Source organism: Dryobates pubescens, chromosome 28 (assembly GCF_014839835.1).
Source record: "Dryobates pubescens isolate bDryPub1 chromosome 28, bDryPub1.pri, whole genome shotgun sequence".
Lineage (NCBI taxonomy): Eukaryota > Metazoa > Chordata > Aves > Piciformes > Picidae > Dryobates > Dryobates pubescens.
Genome location: NC_071639.1, coordinates 8,013,513 through 8,036,433, shown reverse-complemented (window position 1 = coordinate 8,036,433; position 22,921 = coordinate 8,013,513). Strand labels below are relative to the sequence as shown.

General features: G+C 47.2%; 2 protein-coding genes across 2 annotated transcripts in view; one reads left to right on the top strand and one right to left on the bottom strand.

Annotated features, from left to right (window-relative positions):
* The first annotated feature begins 8,566 nt into the window (after window positions 1-8,566).
* VGLL2 (vestigial like family member 2) lies at window positions 8,567-12,613 on the top strand. The gene is made up of 3 exons (XM_054173988.1): window positions 8,567-9,047; window positions 10,828-11,343; window positions 12,294-12,613. The coding sequence occupies exons 1-3, from the start codon at window positions 8,567-8,569 to the stop codon at window positions 12,335-12,337; spliced, it is 1,041 nt and encodes a 346-aa protein (XP_054029963.1). The 3' UTR covers window positions 12,338-12,613.
* Window positions 12,614-22,333: 9,720 nt separating this feature from the next.
* Window positions 22,334-22,921, bottom strand: part of ROS1 (ROS proto-oncogene 1, receptor tyrosine kinase) — a 73,733-nt gene continuing 73,145 nt past the window's right edge. The window contains exon 44 of the mRNA XM_009906067.2: window positions 22,334-22,500. Within this exon, the coding sequence (XP_009904369.2) occupies window positions 22,355-22,500 (146 nt within the window). The 3' untranslated portion in view covers window positions 22,334-22,354. The remainder of the gene's footprint in view (window positions 22,501-22,921) is intronic.

The window sequence follows — 22,921 nt, the reverse complement described above, 5'->3', positions numbered from 1 at the left end:
TTATCACTACACTTTCTTTTGTCCCCCTGTCTGCAGTGGCAGCACCTTCCTCTCTTCCATTCTTACCCTCTTCCTCTCTCTTTCTTTTTTGTTTTTTCCAACTTCATTTCTAAAGATGCAGTTGGCTTTTGCAGACATCAGGATTGTGTTCTCTGTTAAGTATAGTGGTTTAAAAAAGAAATAAATAAACGTGGGCTCTGCTCAGTTTCAGCAAGTCAGGATAATTTCCAGCCTCTGAATCACACCTATTTACACTCAACCTAGGGCAATTCCAGGCAATGAGAGCACAATTCCCTGTACCATGGCTCCACCTCCAGTATTTTGCTATGAATTTTCTTTTTTACTTTATTTTTTGCACTTATTCTGTTTAAAATACACTCTGTTAACATTTTCTAGTGACATTTTCTTGAGCCTTAGCCAAGCACACATTGAATAAAACAGAAGCGGTCCACTGAGCCACTCCAGTGTGATATAATATTGCCCACTGAGCAATAAAAGCTTCCACTAAAGGAAGACTTGATCATGGAAGGAAATGAGTCTTTCTTTTCCTCATCCCAGCTTCAGAAAGCCTGTACAGATAAAAACCCACATGCCTTACCTGGTTTTGCTCTGAGGAAAACCTGATCTTCTCGTTATTTCCTTACCTCGAGCCACTTATTCTCTCAAGCTGCAGTCTTTCTCTGCCACCTACCTCCCTCTGGCTGAAATATTATCTACAAAAGTGGAAAGAGAGACACTTCTAAAATGAAGACATTTTACAGGAATTATAAAACACTTCCTTTTTCAGAACAAAGTAGGCAAATGTATGACTCTGTGCCATCAAAATCACCCAAACTGGATATTGCAGAGGATCTGCAGAACACAATTGCATGACGAGTTCAGTGCCTATATTACTGGTGATCAAGAAACTTCAACAGAGCTCAGATGCAGCCTGTTTCTACTTTTACATCAACAAAACAAAACAAAATAAAACCCCACAAGTACAAGAAAAATGAGCACAATCCTATTTTGAGCTTGGGAGTGATTGTTAGGGAACATTTTGTCTGAAATTGCCTCTGTCCTGAGCACAGAGGAAATGTGTATTATGTATTTTCTATACAAGTGCAACAATATCTGAAGAGCTTCTTGGTGAATGAATCCCAGAACAAGTCGTATTCACCCACCAGTGGTCCAGTGCCAGGGAGGCTAGAGGGGTGCACAGTGATTCATCTCAGATCCAAGCCTGCCACAGTGCATGCATCAGAAAAGCTGCTGGCTCCATCTCTAGGGGCAAAACAGCCTCTTCCTATGCCCTTTCGTGGAAAAAAACAAACACAAAACCTTCCATGAGCTTCCATGTTGCAAAAATCAAGCCCTAAATTCAATGCTTTCAGTGTGTTCTCACACATGCTAATATATTCCCTCATGACAGCTCTAGATTTCCCTTCCAGCCCTGCGTAATGATCTCTTCATCTGCCGCGATCAGTAGAGGAGAGACAGGTGATGCCCCCATCCTGTAAGGGCTGGGTAGGACGGGTGAGTGACACACGCCAGATGCTGCCCCCTGAGCAGGGCTGCAGCTCCCCTGTAAATACATCACGGAGTAAAAATCACCACGTACATTCCAGCTGCTGCAGAGCGTGTCACTGGAGCAGACGTGTTGTCACATACACAAATGAGTACCAAATAGTATCTGTATGTGTGATTAATTAGCAGCTAACAGTTGATTCTTTGAGCCACGGGGCAAAAAAAAAAAAGAGAAAACAATAAAAAGGGGAGGGAGGAAGCACACTCTCAAAGGAAGATTACAATTAACTATAAAAGATCTCTGAGGTTGAAAATGAATAATGAATAAATAACTAAAATAACCTCAGGTTCCTCAGGACGGTGAAGGAGAGAAGGAAGTCAGTGTCATCTGACCCCATGCTATTTTACCATACTCATTTTCATCTTTCATTTCAGCTACTTCAGTGTCCAAGAAAACTACCAAGCCAGTAGCTCTTGAGCTTAAAGTATTCCGCATTAATACAGACCCAGAGGCTGTACCTCAAAAACATCCCTGGGAACACCATGGTAACAGTTGCCAAGCCCTAAAAAAAAAAAAAGAGAAAACAAAAAAGCTTTTAGGGAGACTGAGCACAAAGACTGAGAAGATAAGAAAGAGGAACAGCAATATTGATCTTAATTCATTTCAGCCAAATTTGACCTGTGTAAACCCGTAAGCAGTGCATTCAACTTCAAAGTTCACTGTGTGCTGAATTCTTCAGACAGATTGAGGCATTAGAGAATAAAACAGAGAGCAAAACCAGGAAGCCTGGTGGAACCTAGGTTAGCAATTCAGCAGCAGAGGCACCGCACAATGTAAATGAAGCACGCAGCATGCAGTCAAAAATTGCTTGAAACTGGAGCCAACAGAAAATCTTTAGGAGTATGAAGACTGTTATGTAGGAGTATGGTATGTGGATACTGTATAGGAGTATTCTTATTAACTACTTTGTGAATTACTCAAGATATCAATTTGTAACTTGAGGGCTGATATAAAACCACATCAACAAATTTTGCAGGCAATAGGAAGACTAGTGAGGAGGGTGGGAAGTGGGATGTATGGAAAGACCTGAGGCTCTTGCCAAGTCCCACAGCCCTTTCAAGAACAAACTGCACAAGATAGAAACAGTTTGCAGCACTGCAGATGCAGGAACTAGGAAGGCAGGTGATGCATCCTGAAAAGGATGACTCTACAAGGAGTCATGAGCAGGCATCACAGGTTTGTGTGGGATTGCCAAAACTTGCAATCTGAGTACTTGCAATCTCAGTCAGCTATTTGGGAGCTCAGAAGAAACATCACAAACATTCCTAAACCACCATCTCCACACCACCAAGCAGTCTGTGGGTTTTACAAACTCACAACAGTGATCCTGAAAATGCTGTGGTGTTCACAGTGGGAAAGCATGTCAGCATGAGGTGTCCCTAAAATTAAGCCGTGCCAAAAGCACACAACCCAACAACCATAAGCACCAGCTTATCAGACAGTTTACTTTGTGTGCACCTTCAGCTAGAGAGCTGTTAGAATAATAACAAGTTCTTGTGTCAATTGTGTTAAAAGGGTGTTGAAAAACTGCATAGGATGCAAAGCAAAAAAAAAGACATGAAAGTTATCTGAGACCTGGAGAAACTGTTGTGTGATACTGAGCTGCATCTATTTGGGCAGAGGAAAAAAAAAAAAGTGAAATAAAATAAGTTTCTTAAGAGAGAATATTACATATTAAAGGATTGTTTAGCTAAGTGAAGTAAAGTATTACATGAATCAACAGCTGGAAGCTGAAGCCAGCCCAACTCAAGCTGGAAGAGAGAAGCGTTGAAGGCAGCTAAGCACAGCAGCAAATGGCTGCAGGAAGAGCTGGATTCTGCATCCACCTCATGGTATCTTCTTCCACTTGGGAACACATGCCTTACTGGAAACAGACAATGTCTCCTTAATCTTCTAAAGAAACCATACTATTAACAGCATGAATTGTATCTGTGCTCATACTGCTGGCTAAAAAGCACTTAACCCTTGAATCGAACATGATGGTCATTGGCCCAGCTTCTGCACACTGGGCACTGGCAGGCTGGCATTGGATATAGGTTTTCCAGGGAAGGTGAGCAACAACTATGGCAAATGCTATCATGTTTCCAAGCAATTTTTGTCCCTGTCTTTCTGAATGTTGATTTTTTTTCTTTGTTGACCTGTTTGCCCCTCTAGTGAAGCTATTCACAGTAGTACCCAATTCTTCATTGAAATGTTCCAGCTCCATTGAAAGGCACCATTGGATTGCTTTATACGAGTGCTTGCTAAGGCAGGTTGCCACTTCTGCATCTCTCTGCTCATCTAAACCCATTATTCTTTATTCCTAACAAGGTTTTCCTTATGGTACTGCTGTGAAACATTACCAGTGTAGGCCAGTGCCAGTGCTCTAATGCCAGTTCTTAACCCATGTCCTTCCTAAAAGTGTTCTTTCTTTAATTGCTGCTGTAATTTTCTCCTACAGATGTTTTTTTTTTGCCCAGCCTTTGTAGTTCCTTGTGTAACTCAACCCACCTAAAATTCTTTAGTTAGGACCAAGAAAAACTATTTTTATATAATTGTAAATATGCAGTGAGATCATTAGTGAATACAGTCTCTGACCCTTGGTTTCCAGGATAATTTCCTATACCAGTACTGATTTCACAGAGAGTGCACCAAGAGGGCAGATCAACGCCAGCACTTTGAATGTTTGTATTGCCTCTGCATTAAGGAATTAAGTTTGCTCATGTCATGCACTGGAGAGTTTTAGAGTTGATTAGCTCTTTAGGGAAGAAATTGAACTCCTATCAAGCCACATTGAACCTGACTCCCCTATTGTGTACCCGAGTGCAAGGTAAACCCCCTCAACTCAGCCCTGAAGGAGAGATTCTCCAGGGAACACAGGGCAGGCCATCTGCCACATTGCAGCACCCAGTTGCATGTGTTGTTAACACACTCTGGGCTTTTCTTCAGAGGAAGCAAGCACTCAGCCTTGGCAAATGATGGGTCCTACCTTTGAAGTTATTGGTGAGGAGCTGGTAGAAGCAGCAGGAAGGTTCACTGCAGGTTCAAACAGACTTGCCTTTGGAGAAATGGGTAGAGTTTGTACCTTTGAAACTTTCAGAGATCTCTGCATGGTGGGAAAGCTCCCTGTCTCTCAGGAGCAGGGGCACACAGGAGAAGCAAGACCCCATTGAGATCCCTCAGCCTCTCACTCTGAGGAGCCATGGGGCATTGCCTTGTTTGGGATACCAGCCACAGTACCTACCCTGTACCATGGTTATTAGCTTGCTACTTATGAGGAATAAAATGATAGAGTATGAGATATATGTATTTCTTTCTCTCTCTTTTTTTTTAAAGGGCTAAGAGCAACAGTTCTCATTATCTTCTTAAGCACCAATACAAAATTTGGTCTGAGAGAGGTGCTGGGGCTGAACCCTGCAGCCACTGTGTTCCAGGCTGTATTGCAGTATGAAAAACAAATTTACCAAACTAGAAGAGAGAGAGAGAAATTGGTTTAAATGTGAACTTTAAACCTTCCACCTGGTGCAGAAAAAAAGTGAAACTTCTGCTCATTAGGCAGGGAAATATGATCTTGGCATTCAGAACAATACCCAACACTAGGAATATAGAAATTATATTTTGGAAGAAACAAAACAGGGTCAAGCATTGATCTTTAATTATAAGAATTCTCTGCTAAAATTAATTTAGGGATTTCCAGGTCTTTGAAATCCCAAGTATTCATTCTTTTCAGATTTCCTCCCATCCTTTTGTAAACAATCAGCGTGTGAGACTTAAGTAATATCCTTTCTCTTGGATTTTGTGTATCTTGTTTTCTTTGTTACAAATACTTGTAACTTAAAATGGGTCTCTTTTCACAGTAGGTGTGAGCCGTACCGTGATGCTAAATATTTCAAAGGATTGATATTGAAATGAGAATTTACATCTCCCTGTCAGAAGCTAATCTCCCTCCTGTGCACGACTATTAGCATTAGCAGTTGCCATACATTCACCTATTTACAAGTCTCTGCGTCGTACTCAGCAGAAAGCTGAAGAGCAAAATTCAATTTACCTGCACGATAATTTGTTCTGTTCACTTGCTTTTGCCATCGGCGTTGGTTTAGTTTCTATTAAATGACAAAGCATCGCCATTCCCGGCATCTGATTCAGAATTCCTGGGAAGATCCCTCCTCGAGAATAACTGATTTTTCCTCCTTCGATCAATCGGACCTTCCAGTTCCCCTGACTTTGGTGACGACATTTTCCGGCGGACGCGGAATTCTGTGGGATTTTGGAGGGAGTCCCAGATTCTTGCCCGTCTCGGAGTCCCACCTTACCCATCGGCAGCGGGACCCGGGGGGGACGAACTGCCCGCGGTGGGGGCGCGGAAGAAGCCGGCACCGGAGGCGGAGCAGCACCGGCGGCGCGGCAAGCACGTGGAATGAAAGACATGAAATTAAGTTACATTAAGTAAATTAAATTAAAGGCATTAAGGAAGGTGCTATCCCGATGGAAGCACCCGCAATCCAAACGGCCGGCGGGTTCCTGCGCGGCCAGGGCGGGCGCTGGGTGCTGGAGCTTCCCTGAGCCTCCCGGGCAGCCTCGGCTGCAGAAGGGGCTTTCCCCGGCTCCCCTCAGCCCTGCCGCCCGCCAGATCCGGGGGTGAAAGTCGCCGGCGGCTGCGGGGTCCCTCCGGCCCCGGCGCATTTGCTGGAGGGAGCAGCGCTATAGTGAGGGAGGCAGGGAAGGAGGGCAGGGAGGGGGCTGTCATCCCAGCCCAGCACGGCCTCATCCCCCCTCACTCCTCCCACCAATGAGTGGTGCCTCTTAACCCCCGGGAACCTCCCTCCCGCGAGGCACTGCTCCACTTTACAGAACACGAGTTGATGAGAAAAAAATTAATTCTCGGCTGCGGCCAGCCATGAGCTGTTTGGATGTTATGTACCAAGTCTACGGCCCTCCCCAGCCCTACTTTGCAGCCGCCTACAGCCCCTACCACCAGGTACGTGTGGGGGGCAGCGGCGAGGAGGCAGAGGGTGGGAGGGGTGTTGTCTGGAGGATGGCCGTCTAGGGCCTTACCAAAAGGAAAAAGGGAAAGGGAGAAGGGGAGGGGAAAGGAGGGGTGGGGGGAAGATCTGGGAGCCTGCGATGGTGAGCGGAGCAGAACCGCATCCCACCTTGGCGCGGGGGTCGGCAGGGTACGTACCCCGGCGGCGACCGACGGGCTGCGTGGAGCGCGATTTTGCCCCTGAGAAGGTTTTTAGCGATTTTTTTTCCTCCCCCCCCCAATTTTTTTTTTTTTTTTTTTTAACTTTTAAAAATTTCCCGTTGCCGGAACAGGCTCCATCCTTGCGCGGCGAGTGGGGGCAGCGACCCTGCAGTTTGTACAGTCGCGCCGGGCTCGGCGAGGCAAGAGCTGCCCGGGACATCGCGCCGGCATCCCGGCCGCAGCCGTAGGAGCCTCTTCGGGCAGATATTTTAGCAGCTGCCTTGGAAAGGGTGCTCCGGACTTACCCTCTGGAAGTGCAGGAGGCGAGAGTGCCGGGAGGTGATGGGGTTTCCCCGGTTTGGCGGTAGGAAGGAACTCCTGGCTCCGAAGAGGGGGCAAGGCTGCGGTGTGGCAGAGCTGCGGGGATGCTCCCTCTCCGTGAGGGGACCCTGGTCTGTTCCCCGGCACTACACGGCTCCTGACGGCGGGACCCTCGGGTACTCACTCCGTGACCGGGAGCCACGTCTGGCCGCAGCGCTGGCCGGCTATCGCGGCTATCAATTAACCCTCGGATTTCGATAAAAGGATCCCGCCGACCGCGGGGATGTTTCGCGGCGCGGACAGCCTGCGGTGCGTGGGTAACTGCCCGTCCCGGGACACGCACTGTCCAGCCTGGGTCAGGGAACTGCCCGCCCCGGCACACGCACTATCCCTACTGGGTCAGGCTGCACCTGCTGCACACCGCTTTCTCTTTCGACCTCTTGGTTTCCCCTTTTCTCCTCACCTTTATGCCTTCCAGAAATTAATTTCCTCCTCTCCCTGTCAAACGAAAAAGGGGGTGGGTAGAGGTAGCAGTACCGCGGGCTGGGGCCGGGCGGCAGCCCCCGTCGTGCAGGACCGGCTCTGGGGCGCAAGGTCCCGCTGCACGCAGCCCCCGGCGTGGTGGCCGGTGTGCCACCTCCAGCGCCTGGCAGCGGAGCCGAAAGACCTGTTACAAATAGCAAATGATGTCTTCCCCCACCTTCTCTTCTCCCCCCTCCCCCCTTCTTCGTGACATTATTCAGTGGGGTGATCATTACTTCAATGACCGAACTGGGAGCCAAGTGGAAAGGCGGGCGTCACGAAGGAGTGACATTATTAAATGTCTCGCGTGTCTTCTTGGCCCAAGATTCTGATCCGTCCCTGCGGTGCTTCCCCCGCCGCCCACCCCACGGCTCTGCCCAAACGGCCGAGCCCGGACTCCGCATCCCTTCAGTTATTGCTAAGAAACTCGCGGCAGCTGCGGACGCTCTAACGCGGCTGAGGAGATGAGAAACATCCAGCCAACTTCTTAACGCCTGCTGTTTTCCCACCCATCGGGATCCAGTAAAAACAGAACGATTTTGTAGGAAATACCTGAAACTTTTTGATGGCCAGGGAAATGCGATTTTTTTGCCCTGCAATGTCTTTGAGGCTGCCAGTTTCTTTTTTCTTTTTCCTTTTTTCATTTTTCCCCTTTTCTTTTTTTCCCCCTCTTCCTCCTCCTTGTCGCTGTGGGTTGCAGGACACTACGGAGCAGATTTTGCAAGCTGAGGACCGAGCCACGCTCGCCTCCCCTCTGCCTCCTGCCCGCTCCCCCGGCCTTGCCCCCCGCTTCTCAGCCCCTCGGCGGCCACCGTTTCCCCCGGAGCCGGCCTGCAAATTACTTTTTTCTTGTGCGGGGGTGCTTGCTGGGGACCTACGCGTGTAGCTCTTGCCCGGAAGCTGCCCTATAACATCCCGGTCGTTATCTCTTGGGTTTTGTGCCCCCAGATCTATTCGCAGCCCCTTTGCTGCCTCCTAGAGGTGGGGCAGAAATGCATCTAGGTGGTGATGGGGATGCTGCTGGTGGGGACGGAGGGAAGCCGAGGATCAGATTTTTGCATCCTCTCGGGAAGGTCGCGGGAGCTGCATCCCGGCTGGCTCCGGGAAGGCCAGCGCACCTTGCTGCGCTGCGCTGTTTGACCGGCTCTGTTTTCTTTTCCTTTCTTCCCCCTTTCCTCCAGAAACTCTCCTTTTACTCCAAAATGCAAGAAGCCCCGGAGAGCGGCAGCAGCGCCGGACCCAGCAGCTCCTTCTCAAGCCACCCCGCGGCCAGCATCAAGGAGGAGGACTGCAGCCCCGAGAAGGAGCGACCTCCCGAGGCCGAGTACCTCAGCTCCCGCTGCGTCCTCTTTACCTACTTCCAGGGGGACATCAGCGCCGTGGTGGACGAGCACTTCAGCCGGGCACTCAGCCAGCCCAGCAGCTTCTCCCTCGGTAGCGCCAAGGCGGCGCGGAACGCCGGCTCCTGGCGGGGTGAGCGCGCAGGGCGGCGCGGAGGGGCGCGGAGGCCGGAGGAATCCCCACCAACTAGGGAAGCTTCCTCTCCCTCGCCGGCCGCCGTTGCCCGGCGGGCAGCCCCTGTGAGCCGGCTGTGGTGGTCCAGGAGCTGCGGGAGAATTCACGCTTTTAGGGTCAAAACAGGAAAAAGTCCCTTCGGCAGCCCATGGGGAAGTGGCCTGGGAGGTGGACAGGGAAACTTCACAGCTTTCTAAAAGCCGTTTAGATCTGGTGTTCAAAGATATTGTGTAGTAGTGGCCCTGGAGTTAGATAATAGTTGGACTTGAACAGACATGGTGATTCTGTGACTCTGAGATTTACCTGGGCAGCAAGGCTGCAACAAAAGAAGCCACAGAGGATCCTCCCTGCTGTGGCATGCACCTTGCCCTGCTGACCCCACTTTAAATTTAGCGTGGTCATAATCAATGATGGGAACAAAGCTATAAAAGCAGATGGGGGAGCTGTCATACTGCTAAAACCCAGACAGCATGTGACTCTATATTTTGCCTTACATGTATCACTACCCTGGTTGCTGCTGGACTCTAAATTTCTGACAATTAGGATGTTCAGACCTGCCCGTGGTGGGCAAGGCCAAGGCCAGGACTGATGAGCAGCTCTCCATAGCCATGCCTGAGTCACCCTGGACAGACCAGTGGAAGCACCCAGGGCAAAAGGGAATAACCCTCCCCACACAGCCCACCAGGAAGTTAGAAGAGACACTGCTTTGGGGGAAGTTTGGGCGACCCTCCCTCACGGAGCTGCCTGCCCAGCTGAGAGGTGATTTCCCAGCCTCCCCCATGAACAGTAGCTGTCAGTAGTTTCTAAGCATGAAATAGTCGTTTAAGTATTTCACAGGCGGAAGGTATTCAGTGCTGGAATTGATGGCAGGAGAGGAGAGTTCTTTGCTCGTCATGAATCGCTTCCCTTTCTCCTGAGCAGTGCCAGGCACAGAGCTGACGTACCTCTGGCCAACAGGAGCACATTTTCATCTGTGTGGGGAAGGGTGTGCATTCCTAATTAATAATGCCTAACCTCCATCTGTGTTGTTAATAATCACTAGTCCATCTCACACGTTGCTTACTGGGCAAAGAAAATGTAGAGTCCTCATCCTTTATGCTGCCAGCCTCCTAAGATCTGCAGAGCTCCTCCCAAATGTGTTGGTCTGAGTCAAGTGTGATAGATGGAGACTTGACCCAAGGTAGTCAGAAAAACTGAACTGGCCCTTAGTTGTGTCTCATCCTCCTCCTGCCCACATTGAAGCCACGCTTGAGGCAGCAGCCACTTTCCTGGAAGGTGCTGGGCATAAATGCTTAAACAGGCAGATTACTGGGGGAAAATAACCAACCTCAAACCAAAACAAAACACCACCAACAACAAAAAAAATAAAACACAAATCCTGGAGATTGCTGTAGTGCAAAATAGCTGTGACTCCCTTTCCACTGCTGAGAAGAAGAGATGTTTCCCTCATCACAGATCACAGTCATTTCCCTAAATACACAGTAAGAGAAATCTGGAGCAAATAGTTCTGGTTTCAGGGGAGAGCCCTGGGCTAGGTGTGTGGAGGGTTTAGCTGGAGCAGAATCTGTACTTGCTGGGAGCACCTTCTTGTTGTTTGCAAATGGTTGGGGGATAAAGGTAATGTGAGAGCTGGTTTGTGGAGATTTGAGGAGGGGCAGAGTCACAGGGGAAAGAGATCAAGACTCGCTGAGTGTGCTCATTGCTTGCCTTGCCTTTCTTCTCCTGCTCTTTGGCTCAGATGGCTCCTTCCCAATGATCCAGCGCAGCTTCCCGCCATCCTTCTGGAACAGCACATACCAGCCCTCCTCGGTCACAGCCACCCTGAGCAGCCCCCTGGCAGCTGCTGCCCACAGTGAGCTGCCCTTTGCTGCTGCTGCCGACCCCTACGCACCTGCTTCCCTGCACGGCCACTTACACCAGGGTGGCCCTGAGCCCTGGCACCATGCCCACCATCACCACCACCACCACCATCACCCCCCCTACCTCGGGACACAGAGCACTGCCTACCCTCGTCCTGCCGCCATGCATGAGGTCTATGGACCCCACTTTGACCCTCGCTACAGCTCGCTCCTGGTGCCCACTGCCTCAGTTCGCCCCCACCGCCTCACGCCTGCCTCCGTTCCCACACCAGTCAGCCCACCCTGTGAACTGGGCAAGAGTGAAGTGGGCACTGCTGCAGCCTGGACAACACCGGGACCCTTCCCCAGCACAGCAGGGGACATGGCACAGAGCCTCGGCCTCAACGTGGATGCAGGTAAATAGCTACCCACAGTCCTTCTGTGTCCCCTGCCTCAGCTGCACCCCTGTTCCCTGCATCTACACTATCCACAGCAGGAGGGACCCCCATGGTGGAGCAGCTGTCATGCTGCTATAGGGGAATAAACTGGGGTGGAAGCCTCATGGGAGATATCTGAGCTCTGCCTTGGTTACCCTTCTTGGAGCTCTCAGGCCAAGCAAGGGAAGAAGGGGAGAGGGAAGATGAGACAGGCCAACACAGCACCCCTTCTCCCCAACATCCTTTGAATTTCTAGCAACCTGCAAACACACCCTGAGGGTAAGGATTGCTTTGAGGTGCTCTTGTCTTGCCTTGAGCAGCAAGAGCTGGGAGCAGGACTGAGCCAGCCCAAAGGTCACCACTTGGCTCCCTCCACAGACTGCCCTGAGGGCAGGAGCACAGCCACTACAGCCAAGCAGATCATTTCTACCCCAGGGTCATGAACTGCCTCCTCTTCTTATTTATTTTTTCCTCCCAGTTATGAGAGGAAAGCACAATTGCAGTTTCTAAGCAAAAAGGGCAACAGTAGTGCTACCGTGTGCCTGGTGGGGTGCCTGAAAGGAAGGCTGTGTGGCCTTAGTGGTGACCAAAAGGTGACACAGACATAGCCAGCAGTGGCAGTTCCTGAGTCAGTGGTTGTGGAGGCAAGGAAAGCCCACTCTGGCAACAGTTTTCCATGCTCAGGTTGGGTTTATTGCAGCCACAAATGGGTCCTTATGGTGGCCACACTTTAGAAAGGAGGGACCTGTCTCCAGTCTAGCTTGGGCTCTTCTCCTTGTTTCATGGCCCCCTAGGGCTCTGGGGAGTCCATCCTTTAGACTGATTCTCTGAACTCAGCTGGCAGAAACACAGTTTATCTTTCTCTGTCCTTAAATGCCTGTATCTATTTTTCTTCTTCCCTATTTTTTTTTTCTTCTCTCCATTCTCAGGTTTGCAGCCTCAGGATAAAAGCAAGGATCTATACTGGTTTTAGAGCTGTCCTTCACTCTTCTTCCCTTGGCTCTCCCTTGTAGATCTCTGCCTGTTAGACATGGTGGCATTCAGAGCTGAAATCGGGTCAGTTTGTAACAGCTTCTGATCTTGGTTTGCAGCTCGCCGTTACTCCTTCTGTGGTGGATCCCTTCTGAGCTGATGTGCTGACTCAGAGACTCTCAGATCTCCCTTTGCCCTTTTCCAAGCCCACCGTGGCCCAGCAGCTCGGGGAGACAACGGGACTTAAAAGGACCTGGCATTGCAAGGATGGTACTTTAGACTTACTTTGGAGAGGAAAATCCTTCCATTGCAAGAGGAGAGCCAAAGACATTGAACTTCTATTTAAGCAGACCCGACACCCAGAACCGAAGTCAGGCCACTCTAAAAGAGTCAGATGACATCCTGAATGGTGATGCAAAACCACTGCCCTTTGGACAGGGGGCAAAGGAAATCATGGTTTGGGGTTTTTTTTTGTTGTTGTTGTTTTGTTTGTTGTTCTTTTTTTAGTGGTGTGAATATTTTTTTATGGCAGTGAAAACTCTTTCCCAAAGGCAAACGCAGAAGAACCCTTCGTGGTTTTGAACTGGACTTTTGCTCTGTGTTCCCAAAAAGTAAAAGGAGAAGAAACTGCAGCTCATGAACATATTTTTTTTCAGACTACCAAGGAACTGCTCAGAGCTTTGCAGCGTTGTGGTTGTGAGTGGCAAGTGTCTGGCCGGGGCCACCTGCCCTGGGCTTACAGAGATGCAGCTGTTCCTCGCACAACTGCTCAGACCCCAGAAAGACGAAAACCAAGGTGGCACTTCTCAGAGTTTGGCACAACGTTTGCATTGGATAGAGAACAGTTGTTTGGTTGGGGAGGGGGGGTTGGTGTTTGGGGGTTTTGTTATTGTGATTGGGGTTGTTTTTCGGTTTGTTTTGGTGGGTTTTTTTGGGGGGGGGGTTGGTTGTTTTGTTGGTTTTTTTTACGAGAGACATTTTTCTGCTGAAATAAAACCCTCCTAAAGCAGAGGGAGGAAGGAAACCCGTGAAGAGCAGCTTGCTCTCAACCCAGCAGCCTTTAAGGGGAACACCAGAAGGAAAGGCACACGATGGACAACAGAGTTGCCTCTAACATTGTTCTTTTGTCTACTTGTTGCTGTCATTTTGTCACTTTAATAGTTGTTTTGGGGTTGTTTTTTTTTTTGGAAGGGGGAATAAGATATCTATTTAACAGTAGAAAAGCTGCATTAAAGGTATCTCCTCCTTTCACTCTGTGTGCTTGTATGAAGAATTGAAGCTAAATAAGAGAGATGAAGCGAAATGGAAACTTCAGGATGGAATCCCTGTGGTGGGAATGAAGTGGGCTAGTACATTATCTTGCATTAAAGAGAAATGGAGATCCTAGCAGTTGAAAATGTTTTCTTAGTGAGTCAAAAGCAAGGTGATGATTAGAAAAGGTAAGAAAGTGCAGGACGGCTGCAGTGCTACGTTGTAGCTTGTGGTGTATCTGTAAGATGGGTTGAGGTAAGGGGGCTGCTCCAGAATGACAAAGGTTTTTCATCATGAAGCTGATAGCAGAGGGAACTGCAGCATTTAGCATTGCTCTTGCACTAGTAAATTAAATCAATGATTTACTAATCAAACAGTGCAAAAAGGACACTTTCCCACTATATTTTAAAGCTAACTCTTTTACAGGCAAAACCTCTGATCTCAACATTGTCGTGTTCTGGATTGTTTCTGTTTGGGGGCGTGGGGATTTGGGTAGGGGAGTTGTTTTTTGGGTTTTTTTTTTTGTTGTTGCTGATTTTGGTTTGTTTTGTGTTTGTTTGGTTTGGTTTTTAATGTAATCTCTTAGAAGGCTGACAAAAGTTCAATGCATGTTAGAGGAGAGTCCTAACATTACCCCTCTGACACCAGGAGAAGCAGTAGAAATGGACTTTCATGCTGTGCAGTGAGTTTTTACCTTCAGGCACTCTAACGTAATCTGGCTTTAACCGTGTGTCAGGAACAGAGCTCTGAATAACCCAAACTTCCTTCTCTTAGGTTTTAGCTCAGCAGGAACTCCATTTCTGGAAAAGAACAGGAATCCCAATAGTAGGAGCATGGTAAAATAGTATGAGTAAATATTGTGAGAAGCTGGCAAGGAGTAATGTGTGCAGAGCATCCCCTGCCAGAGCTTGGAGGTGACTTGCTGTGGTTCCTTCAGCCACATGTACCCCTGAGCATTTCACCCTCAGTCTCCATTTAGCCAGAGCCCAGACAAGCTGCAAAGGGCGAGGGAAGGACTCCAGTTAGTGGTTAAACCAAAAATGATTGGAGGCATTTATCAAGAAAGAAGACACCAGGGCTTTGCAGAAGAAAAGTAACTAGAAATGGTATTGCTACAGGGGCTTGGAGTAAACAGGATCATTCCATGAGCCCTTTCCTGTGGGGTTTTTCAATGTATTTATTTATTTATTCTGTAATACTAATCTGTCATTGATTGTGCTTCACCACAATTTTTTTTCTTCTTTATTTTTCCTTCTCTCCTCTGTAGTCCCTAATGAGAAGGGCTGGGCAATAGACCCCAAATACACCTGGAAATATTCATGTAGGCACAAACCAGTCATTGGCATTTCCAATTCACTTTGACTGTGAATGTTTTCAGGCAGAAGAATTTATGCAACAAATATATGAATATTAGTTTTGATGTGTTCTCCTGGTACTCTTTATTACTGTTGCCTTGTGAAAGCAAGCAAGCACCAGTTAAGATAGTAGCTCAAAGTGTTAGATGTACAAACAACTCCTGCTCCAACTCCAACTCCTGCTCTAGATGATGTCTTAAAGTGTACATCCTGTTCAGGATAACCCTTGAAGAGTTTTGCTCACTCTGCTAATCTGACTCCAGGGAAATTACTCACAGCACCTATGTTTAAGGCCTGGGGTGTGAGTCTTTGTAGGACTAGAGCCATAGCTCCTGGTGCTGTAGTAGTGCAGACCACCTCAGTGCCAATTTGCAAGCCTGTTTTATTCATCTTTGCATCATAAGTTTCTTAATGATGAATGCTTGCAGGAAATCTGGAAATACAAATGAAACTCTTCTTACATGTTGTGTATGTCTAATCTGTCACATGCTTGCCACACTGAAAGGGCAAGGTTGTGAGTCCCTGGTCCTGCATCATGAAGATCAGGTCCTCCTCCCGCCCCTTCTCTGAGTGTGCTGCAGAGGTTGGTGCTGGCTTGTGCTCTCCAGCCACTCACCTGGCAAACAGACTAGCCCAGCTGGGACAGGCAAATATGTACAGCTCCTGGCTTGTTTGTGCATTGGCTAGGAAAAGAGGCAAAGGGATGAGCTCTGAGGCAGAGCATGGCAGCACTGGGCATAGCCAGAGTACCTGCTGCTGTTGAGTGAGAGCAGTTTGTAGGAGTTTCCAAAGTGAGCTCTGGACATATTCGTTGCAGACATTTATTTCCTGTTCTGAAAATAACTGAAAATCTGCAAAGCAAGAAGGAATACAGTTTTGATGAACTCTGAGGTCAGTGGTGATGTCAAGGGAAGGATAGAAGTGGGGATGAGATAGAGTATTTGTGATCATGGTCTCCACTTTATGTTAATGTGGGTTTTTGCTTCAGCATAGCTGCAGTTGGAAGAATGCAGCATGAAGCACACCTGCATGTACAGTCATAGTGGAGAGCTTTATGGTGATGTTTTTTACTTCCCATCTCCTTTCCCAGTGGGTTTTCCACAGGGGGCCCCAGTAGAGGAGGAGGAGGGGAAGAAACAGAAGGAGAAAGAGAGTCTGAGTAATCCCCTGTGCCTCCCCTGGACTGTGTGCTGCCTGCCTCTGGAGAAATGTATCTGCACTGTCTCCTCCTTGGGTCAGCACAGTCTGCTGGTCCTTCTCGCCTTCCCTTTGAAGTCCTATTTAGGTTCATGAAAATCTTTAGAGAGGGCTTAAAGGTTGGCCTCTTCCTAGATGGGAGGAAAATGCTGCTGGTGGCTTTGGAGGCAGCAGGGCTTCTGACTGGCAGTTCTTCTGCATCTTTTTCGGGCAGGGGTTGCAATTAACGTGCCCTTTTGATTACAGAAAGGCGAGCCAGCTCCTCTGGGGGATTGTGGTGTCCTGGCTGGCTTCCCTGGCCTGCCACCCAGAGGAGCAATTGCAGCAGGGGAAGGAGACAGACTTGGATTGTGATTATTTGGAGGAGCAAGTTATTGATCTTGTGGGCTATGACATTTTGCTTTGGGAAATGAGAATAGGACAGCATTCAGTGAAAAAAATAAATTAAAAGGGGGGAAAAAGAAAGGGGGGAAAAAGGAAAATAAGAGAAAGAAAAAAAGAAAGAAAAAAAAAAAGAGAGAAAAATCAACAAACTTTACTTCAGTCAGTCCTCAAGCTTTGGGGCTACACCCTTGGCAATCATGCTGTTAATTTGGTTCCCAGCACAGTTCCCAGACTGTTCTCTAAACTGACTATACTGACAAGCAGCTCATGCTAGCAGGTTCTCCCTGTTCATGTCCACCCCCAGTCATACAGGAGGAGTCACCTCTGCAGCACCTTCTACTGCCTCCTTAGCCTGGCTTCATCTATGGATAACTTGCACTGAACCTGTGAGTGCAAACTGTAACCAAGAGACACTGAGGTGTTATGCCTCCTCCTCCAGCTCCTGCATCTGGCCCTGTGGGAGAAGGGGAAAGTGCTGGAGGAGTTGATGCAGGGGTGCAGGGCATGGGGGTCCATGCCTCTGGGTCTCATGGTTATGCAAGGGACACCTTGCTTGGTTGTGCTTGGACGTGTCTGGCTGCAGCCCACAAAAACACAGACTGAAGGAGGACTGGAGCCTTTATTTTGGGATGTGTTGGTTGCTTATTTACATTGATGGTAGATGAGGGACAAATACTAAACAGGAGAATTGTCCTGTTGGGAGGGGTAAAACCACGCTGGATGTTACTGATAGTGTCCTGTGTCCGCAGTGCATGGCACCTTTCCTCCTCCCTACCTGGCAAGGTGCCCTCCTTGTTCATCACACCCCTCTGATTTTTTGAGGGCTCCTCTCCTCCTCTTCTGGCCCTAGCCCAGACTCTGCATCTCAACCTCTCTCTGTTCTCCTGCCTCACTCAGTCTCTTTCCTCCCGCATTTACTACTCTGGCCCCACGCTGCAGCAACGAGGAGCAAAAAACCAGCGTTACAAGGGACACACACTTTGAAGCATCATCATTTCCATGATAAACAGAATTGGACAAGCACAGACCCTCTCTGGAAGAGCCAGTGTGTTGCCCTGAGTCCTGCACCATAATCCTGTGGTAGTAACCAAGCCCTGACCTCTGATTCGGTGCAGCACCCCCTTTTCTCCTCAAGCCGAGTCCTAAAGAGCTGCGACAGCCCCAGCTACACGCAGACACAAATGATTATTCTCTCTTGACAGACCTGCACAGCTCTCTCCTTGTATTTAACTGCAGTCCCAGGGAGCTGGATCAGGAAAGAGACACTTGATAGCTGCTGTTTCCGTGGTTGAAATATTTGTGAAGTTAGCGCATAATCTGAAAGCAGAAGCTAATAAATTATAGGGTGCTAATTGGGGCCGGAGTGGAGCCGTCAATCATATTATCCTAAACACACAGAGACCCTCATAACCTAAAAAGGCAAGAAAGCCTCCAGGAACAGCTCCCAGTTGTCACTAGCCATGACCTCCACTTCAATCAGAGCACACAGAGTCAAGACAGGGAGTTCATTCTGCTGAGAAAATGCAAATCCTGTGTTGAGGAGGGCCCTTGTGTTTGCTCCTGCTTACCCTCTTTGCAGGGCTGTTTCCTAGGGGCATTTTATTGTTTTGCTTTGCCACTTAACTTGCCACTCTTGCAGTTTTGAAAACAAGCAAACAAACAAACAAACTGTAAATCAGAGAAGAATTTGCAGTTTTTCTAACTGCATAGCCGTTAGAGTACCAGCCACAGATTTTCAGTCACAGTCCAACCCCTTCGCTTCTAGGCCTCGCTTCTAAAAGCCACTGCATTGCTCACCATTTTTGCTGCCCAGGGAACATTCCTACTGCTTGGAAATTGCAGCAGTCTGCAAGCTGAGCCAAAATACAGCAGTGACAACATGGTAGCAACAGGGCATTTGCAACCCCAGTCACTTTGTCACCACCTTTTCTTACGCTGCTTCCATCGAGGGCAAGTATTTTGTTCATCATCTAGTATAAAACTGAATCAAAGAAGGCTGAAGGGGTTTTGTTTAGCAACACTTCTCTCCAGGAATTCATTTCTCTATGGAGACAGGTAGGCATTTCAGAAAGCATTCCATGGAGAAAAGGTATTAAAAGAATTAGGAGCAGGCCAAAAGTGGCGAGCGGGGCAAGCTTGGTTTTGGTGGCAGTACAGCTGCGTGCAGGGCTGAAAACTGAGCCACACTGAAGTCAGACACTTTAGCTGGTACCTCATCCAGCTTCTAGTGATCACCCAAACTTACTGCTGCTGACATGGTTAAGTGTACCAAGACTTTTAAAAGTATTTCTAAGTGGGCCATTTCCCCCCTCATTTTTTGATGCCTGCACTAATTGTTTAATGTCAAACTTGAATGCTGGCAAGAAGCAAGGCAAATAGTCCCTTCTCAGCTTGCTTCTATGTAGCCTGCTTGATGCTGCCACTAAAGCCAAGAGCCATGTCTGAGTGGGAAGAGGATGCATTCAATAACTGACTGTGGTTTGTCATCACCACTAATTTTGTTCTAGTAGATCCAAGTAGAGGATAATCCTTCACACTTTAAGCAACAGACTCAAAAATTACAGCATGATACTTCTGTTAAGATAAAAACTATAGCAGCAGACAAACTGAGGAAAGAACAAAGCTGGCAAGGTCCTTACTGAAGAACACAAGGCTGCACTGGGTGAGCAGATTTCCATCCTTGGGGACATGATGATGTCAGACTGAAGAAATAGGAAGATGTGAGAGAAGATACTCTTATAAAAGGTCAATCCTGTGACTCCCAGAGTTCTGCCTCTCCTGCATCTCTGTAAGACAAAGCTAAATATGTTTGTGACTGGAAATTACTGAGAACTTACACATGGTCAGCCCTGCTGAAAAGGCATGAAAATTAGATACACAAAGAGAAACACACTAGGAAATTAAATCAGAGTCGTGCCATTTTGATCCTACAAATTATATTAGATTTAGACTGGATGTTCTTTACTATGAGGGTGGTGGAACACTGCAACAGGTTGCCCAGGGAGGTGGTTGAGGCTCCTTCCCTGGAGATATTCAAGGGGAGGCTCGACCAGGCCTTGGGCAACCTGATCTAGTTGGGGATGTCCCTGCTGACTGTGGGCAGGTCGGACTAGATGACCTGTGGAAGTCCCTTCTGGCCTGGACCATCCTGTGATTCTAAGATTTTATGACTCTGTGATTCTATGTTAAAACTCCACTGAGTTTCCTACAGGAAAATGGAGAGACAACTATAGTTACTCTACTGTGCAGGACAACAAAGGTGTTTCAGTAGCCTCATCTCTAATGAGCACTAAGTGACTTGTACTGTCAGGGAAGATAGGAGATGGGGGGAAAAATAAGGAGAAGAAAAAAAAAAAGATCCATCTATGCCAAGAGCATTGCAAAAGGGGTTGGTATCCAAACAGAGAGTGGCTATTTTGCAGCTCTCTTCTTACCATACAAGATAGAAGGCAGTGATGAACGTCCTCCAAGTGGAAGACGTCATCTGAAGAAGGAGAAGTTAGCACACTATAAAAAAGGTTATTTTATATGGCAGTATCAGTCATGGGAATAATGACAATATTTTGGCATCATCACTTGGCTTTGGTGCACTGGCTTTCTGGTTATATATTAGACTTAAAACATAATGTCAGTTAGAGGTGCCAAGTGTCATTATAAATAGAGCCATGATCATTTCAAAAATCCACCTGGTATGCAAGCTCCTGCAACTCCCTCCACAATATGTGTGTGAGAAAAACTTGTAAGAATCAGTTAAAAGAAATTAGGGTGAATTAGAATTTTTTTGTCATTAACAGGCCTGCCATTGCTTCTGACTGCTATCACTGATACTCGCCTTGCCCACTGCCCTGCTTTACCTGTGTTGGACAGGATCTTGTATGATTGTTTTCCAACTCAGACCTACACAACAGTGAATACCACATCTCAAATGCAGTCATGAGGCACTTTAAAAGGATTGAAGGCTTCTCCTGATAAAGAAAAAAATTAACCATATGAAGTCTTGTTGGTTTTCAAAGCCTTTGTTGTGACTTCCTGACTGAGAAGTCTCTTTTGAGCCACATATGGATGTGAAGTCATGGAGGTGGGATCGTCCTAGTTTCTGGCTAGTACATGATACTGGTTAGTAAGTGGAAGGGATGGCTGTGCAAGCAATCAAGGAGCACTTGAACAGGAAGGAAACATTATACAGCATTTATATATCTGTCACTGATAAGCATAGTGGAGTGCTACATTTCTTATCAGAAAGTCTGGCTTTGGCACCATTATGTAGATGAGGAAACAATATTTATGTAGTTATAGATTGCTTGAACTGGCTTTGTCAGGGACTTGGAAGAATCCTAATTCAAAAGCTCTCAATGTCTATTTTATTTGAACAAACTGATCCAAACTCTAATCTTTTGTTCTTCTGTGTTGCATCTCAATTTAAGAAACTTTTGAAGTTTCATTTCAGTGGAGTTACATCTTAAACATGTATGCATTCTGACATTAGATAGTGCCTGCACTACTCTTCAGTGTTCCTCATTATCAAATGCTGTATAAAATCATAGAATGGTTTGGGTTGGAAAGAACCTCCAAAGGTCATCTAGTCCAACCCCCTGCAGTGAGCAGGGACACCCTCCATTACAGCAGGTTTCCAGAGCCCTGTCAAGCCTGCCCTTGGGTATGTCCAAGGACTGAGCTTCAATTACCTCCCTGGGTAACCTGTTCCAGTGTTCCACTACCTTCATGGCAAAGAACTTCCTCCTAACATCCACCTAAATCTACTCTTCTCTAATTTCAAACCATTGCCCCTCATCCTATCACTGCAGGCCTTTGTAAACAGTCCTTCTGCAGCCTTCTTGTAGGCCCCCTTCAGGTACTGGAAGGCTGCTTTTAGATCTCCCTGGAGCCTTCTCTTCTCCAATCTGAAATCAGCGCATGTTTCTAGCTTCCTGACATAATTTGCAAACTACTGGTAATTTGCAAACTACTGGTAATGATGAAATGTAACAAAATCTTATTGCTGTCTTTTATTTGTTAATGATTGGTATATATCACAGTATCACAGCATAACTAAGGTTGGAAGAGACCTCGAGGATCATCGAGTCCAACCTGTCTCCACAGACCTCACGACTAGACCATCATTACATGCTATGACTTGATCTCCAAAAACATGGAGGAAAACTATTTATCTTTATCCAGTCTGATAAAAAAAATAAGTCAGGATGATGAACTTTGAAAAGGGAAAGGAAAAGAAATGTAATGAAAACAGGGCTGCCTGGACTAACAGATCACTCACTGTGCAACTTAACATCCAAGACGACTGCCAACAGACCATCCCCAGCAGTGGCCAGCACAGTCACGCTTCTTTGCTTCTGATTTGGAGTCCAGAAAAACACCACAAGAGGTTTTGTTAGTTTTTCAGTCTGCAAACTCTCACTTGTGCACAGTGAAGGTAGTTTTCCACTGGGTTTTTTTAGCTGCTCACGAGCAAGCAGGTCCCCTCTTTGGAATGGCGTGCCAGTGGTGTCTTTTTGGAAGGACTGCCTGTGTCTGAAGTATGGGTGACTGAGGAAATGTAATCAACAAGAGAAAATCACTTGTTGTCTGATACATGCTTTATTCTGTTGAACCATCTCCTGTGAAACAGCCAAACTGCAACATGGAGAGAAAACAAAAGGTTTTGTTGGCTCATTCTGCTACACATCATCAAGCACCTCATATTTTCTGGTAGTTTGAGTCTTTCAGAGAGTTGCTGCTTTTCAAGACACCTCTGGATGACAGTGTGTAGAATATTCTCCTTGGCTGGTGTCTTCTTTCTCTTCTTTCTTTCTTTCAAACAGAGGAAACCAGCCTTAACTAAGTTCAGCAGAATTGATGCTTCCTTGATCTTGGTTGCCTTCTTTGACTATTACCAGATAATTTAGGCCCTCTTGATTCCTTGTTTCCATTAGCATGGCTGAAATAATACTGTCAGAATCTGCACCTGGAGCATCGCTGTCTACATTAAAAACAAAACCAAACAAAAAACCCCACAGCCCAATGATATACATGTAGTGTTAGAAAGCAAACAAACTCAGGCAGCTGTTGGAAAAAGTTGGTCTAATGACTGCACAAAGAGTGACTGACAATCCCAGTTTATTTTCTGCTAGTACCTGCATGGATTATAGCTTTAAGTAAACCGCTGAGAAAAGGTTGGTCAGCACCATTCATCTCTCACCAGGCTGCAAGACCATTATGAATACATGGCTTGCTTCTCTTGGCAGGAAAGACAGCCTGCATAAAGCCAAAGTGATTTTAATCTGTGCCTTTGTGTAACCCTGCTAATAATACTGCTAAAGAGTCCTGTAACACAGGCAGTTATCTAGCTGCTAAGTCATTATATACTCTCGTGAGGACCTGTAACAGTCTGTCTTTCTAGA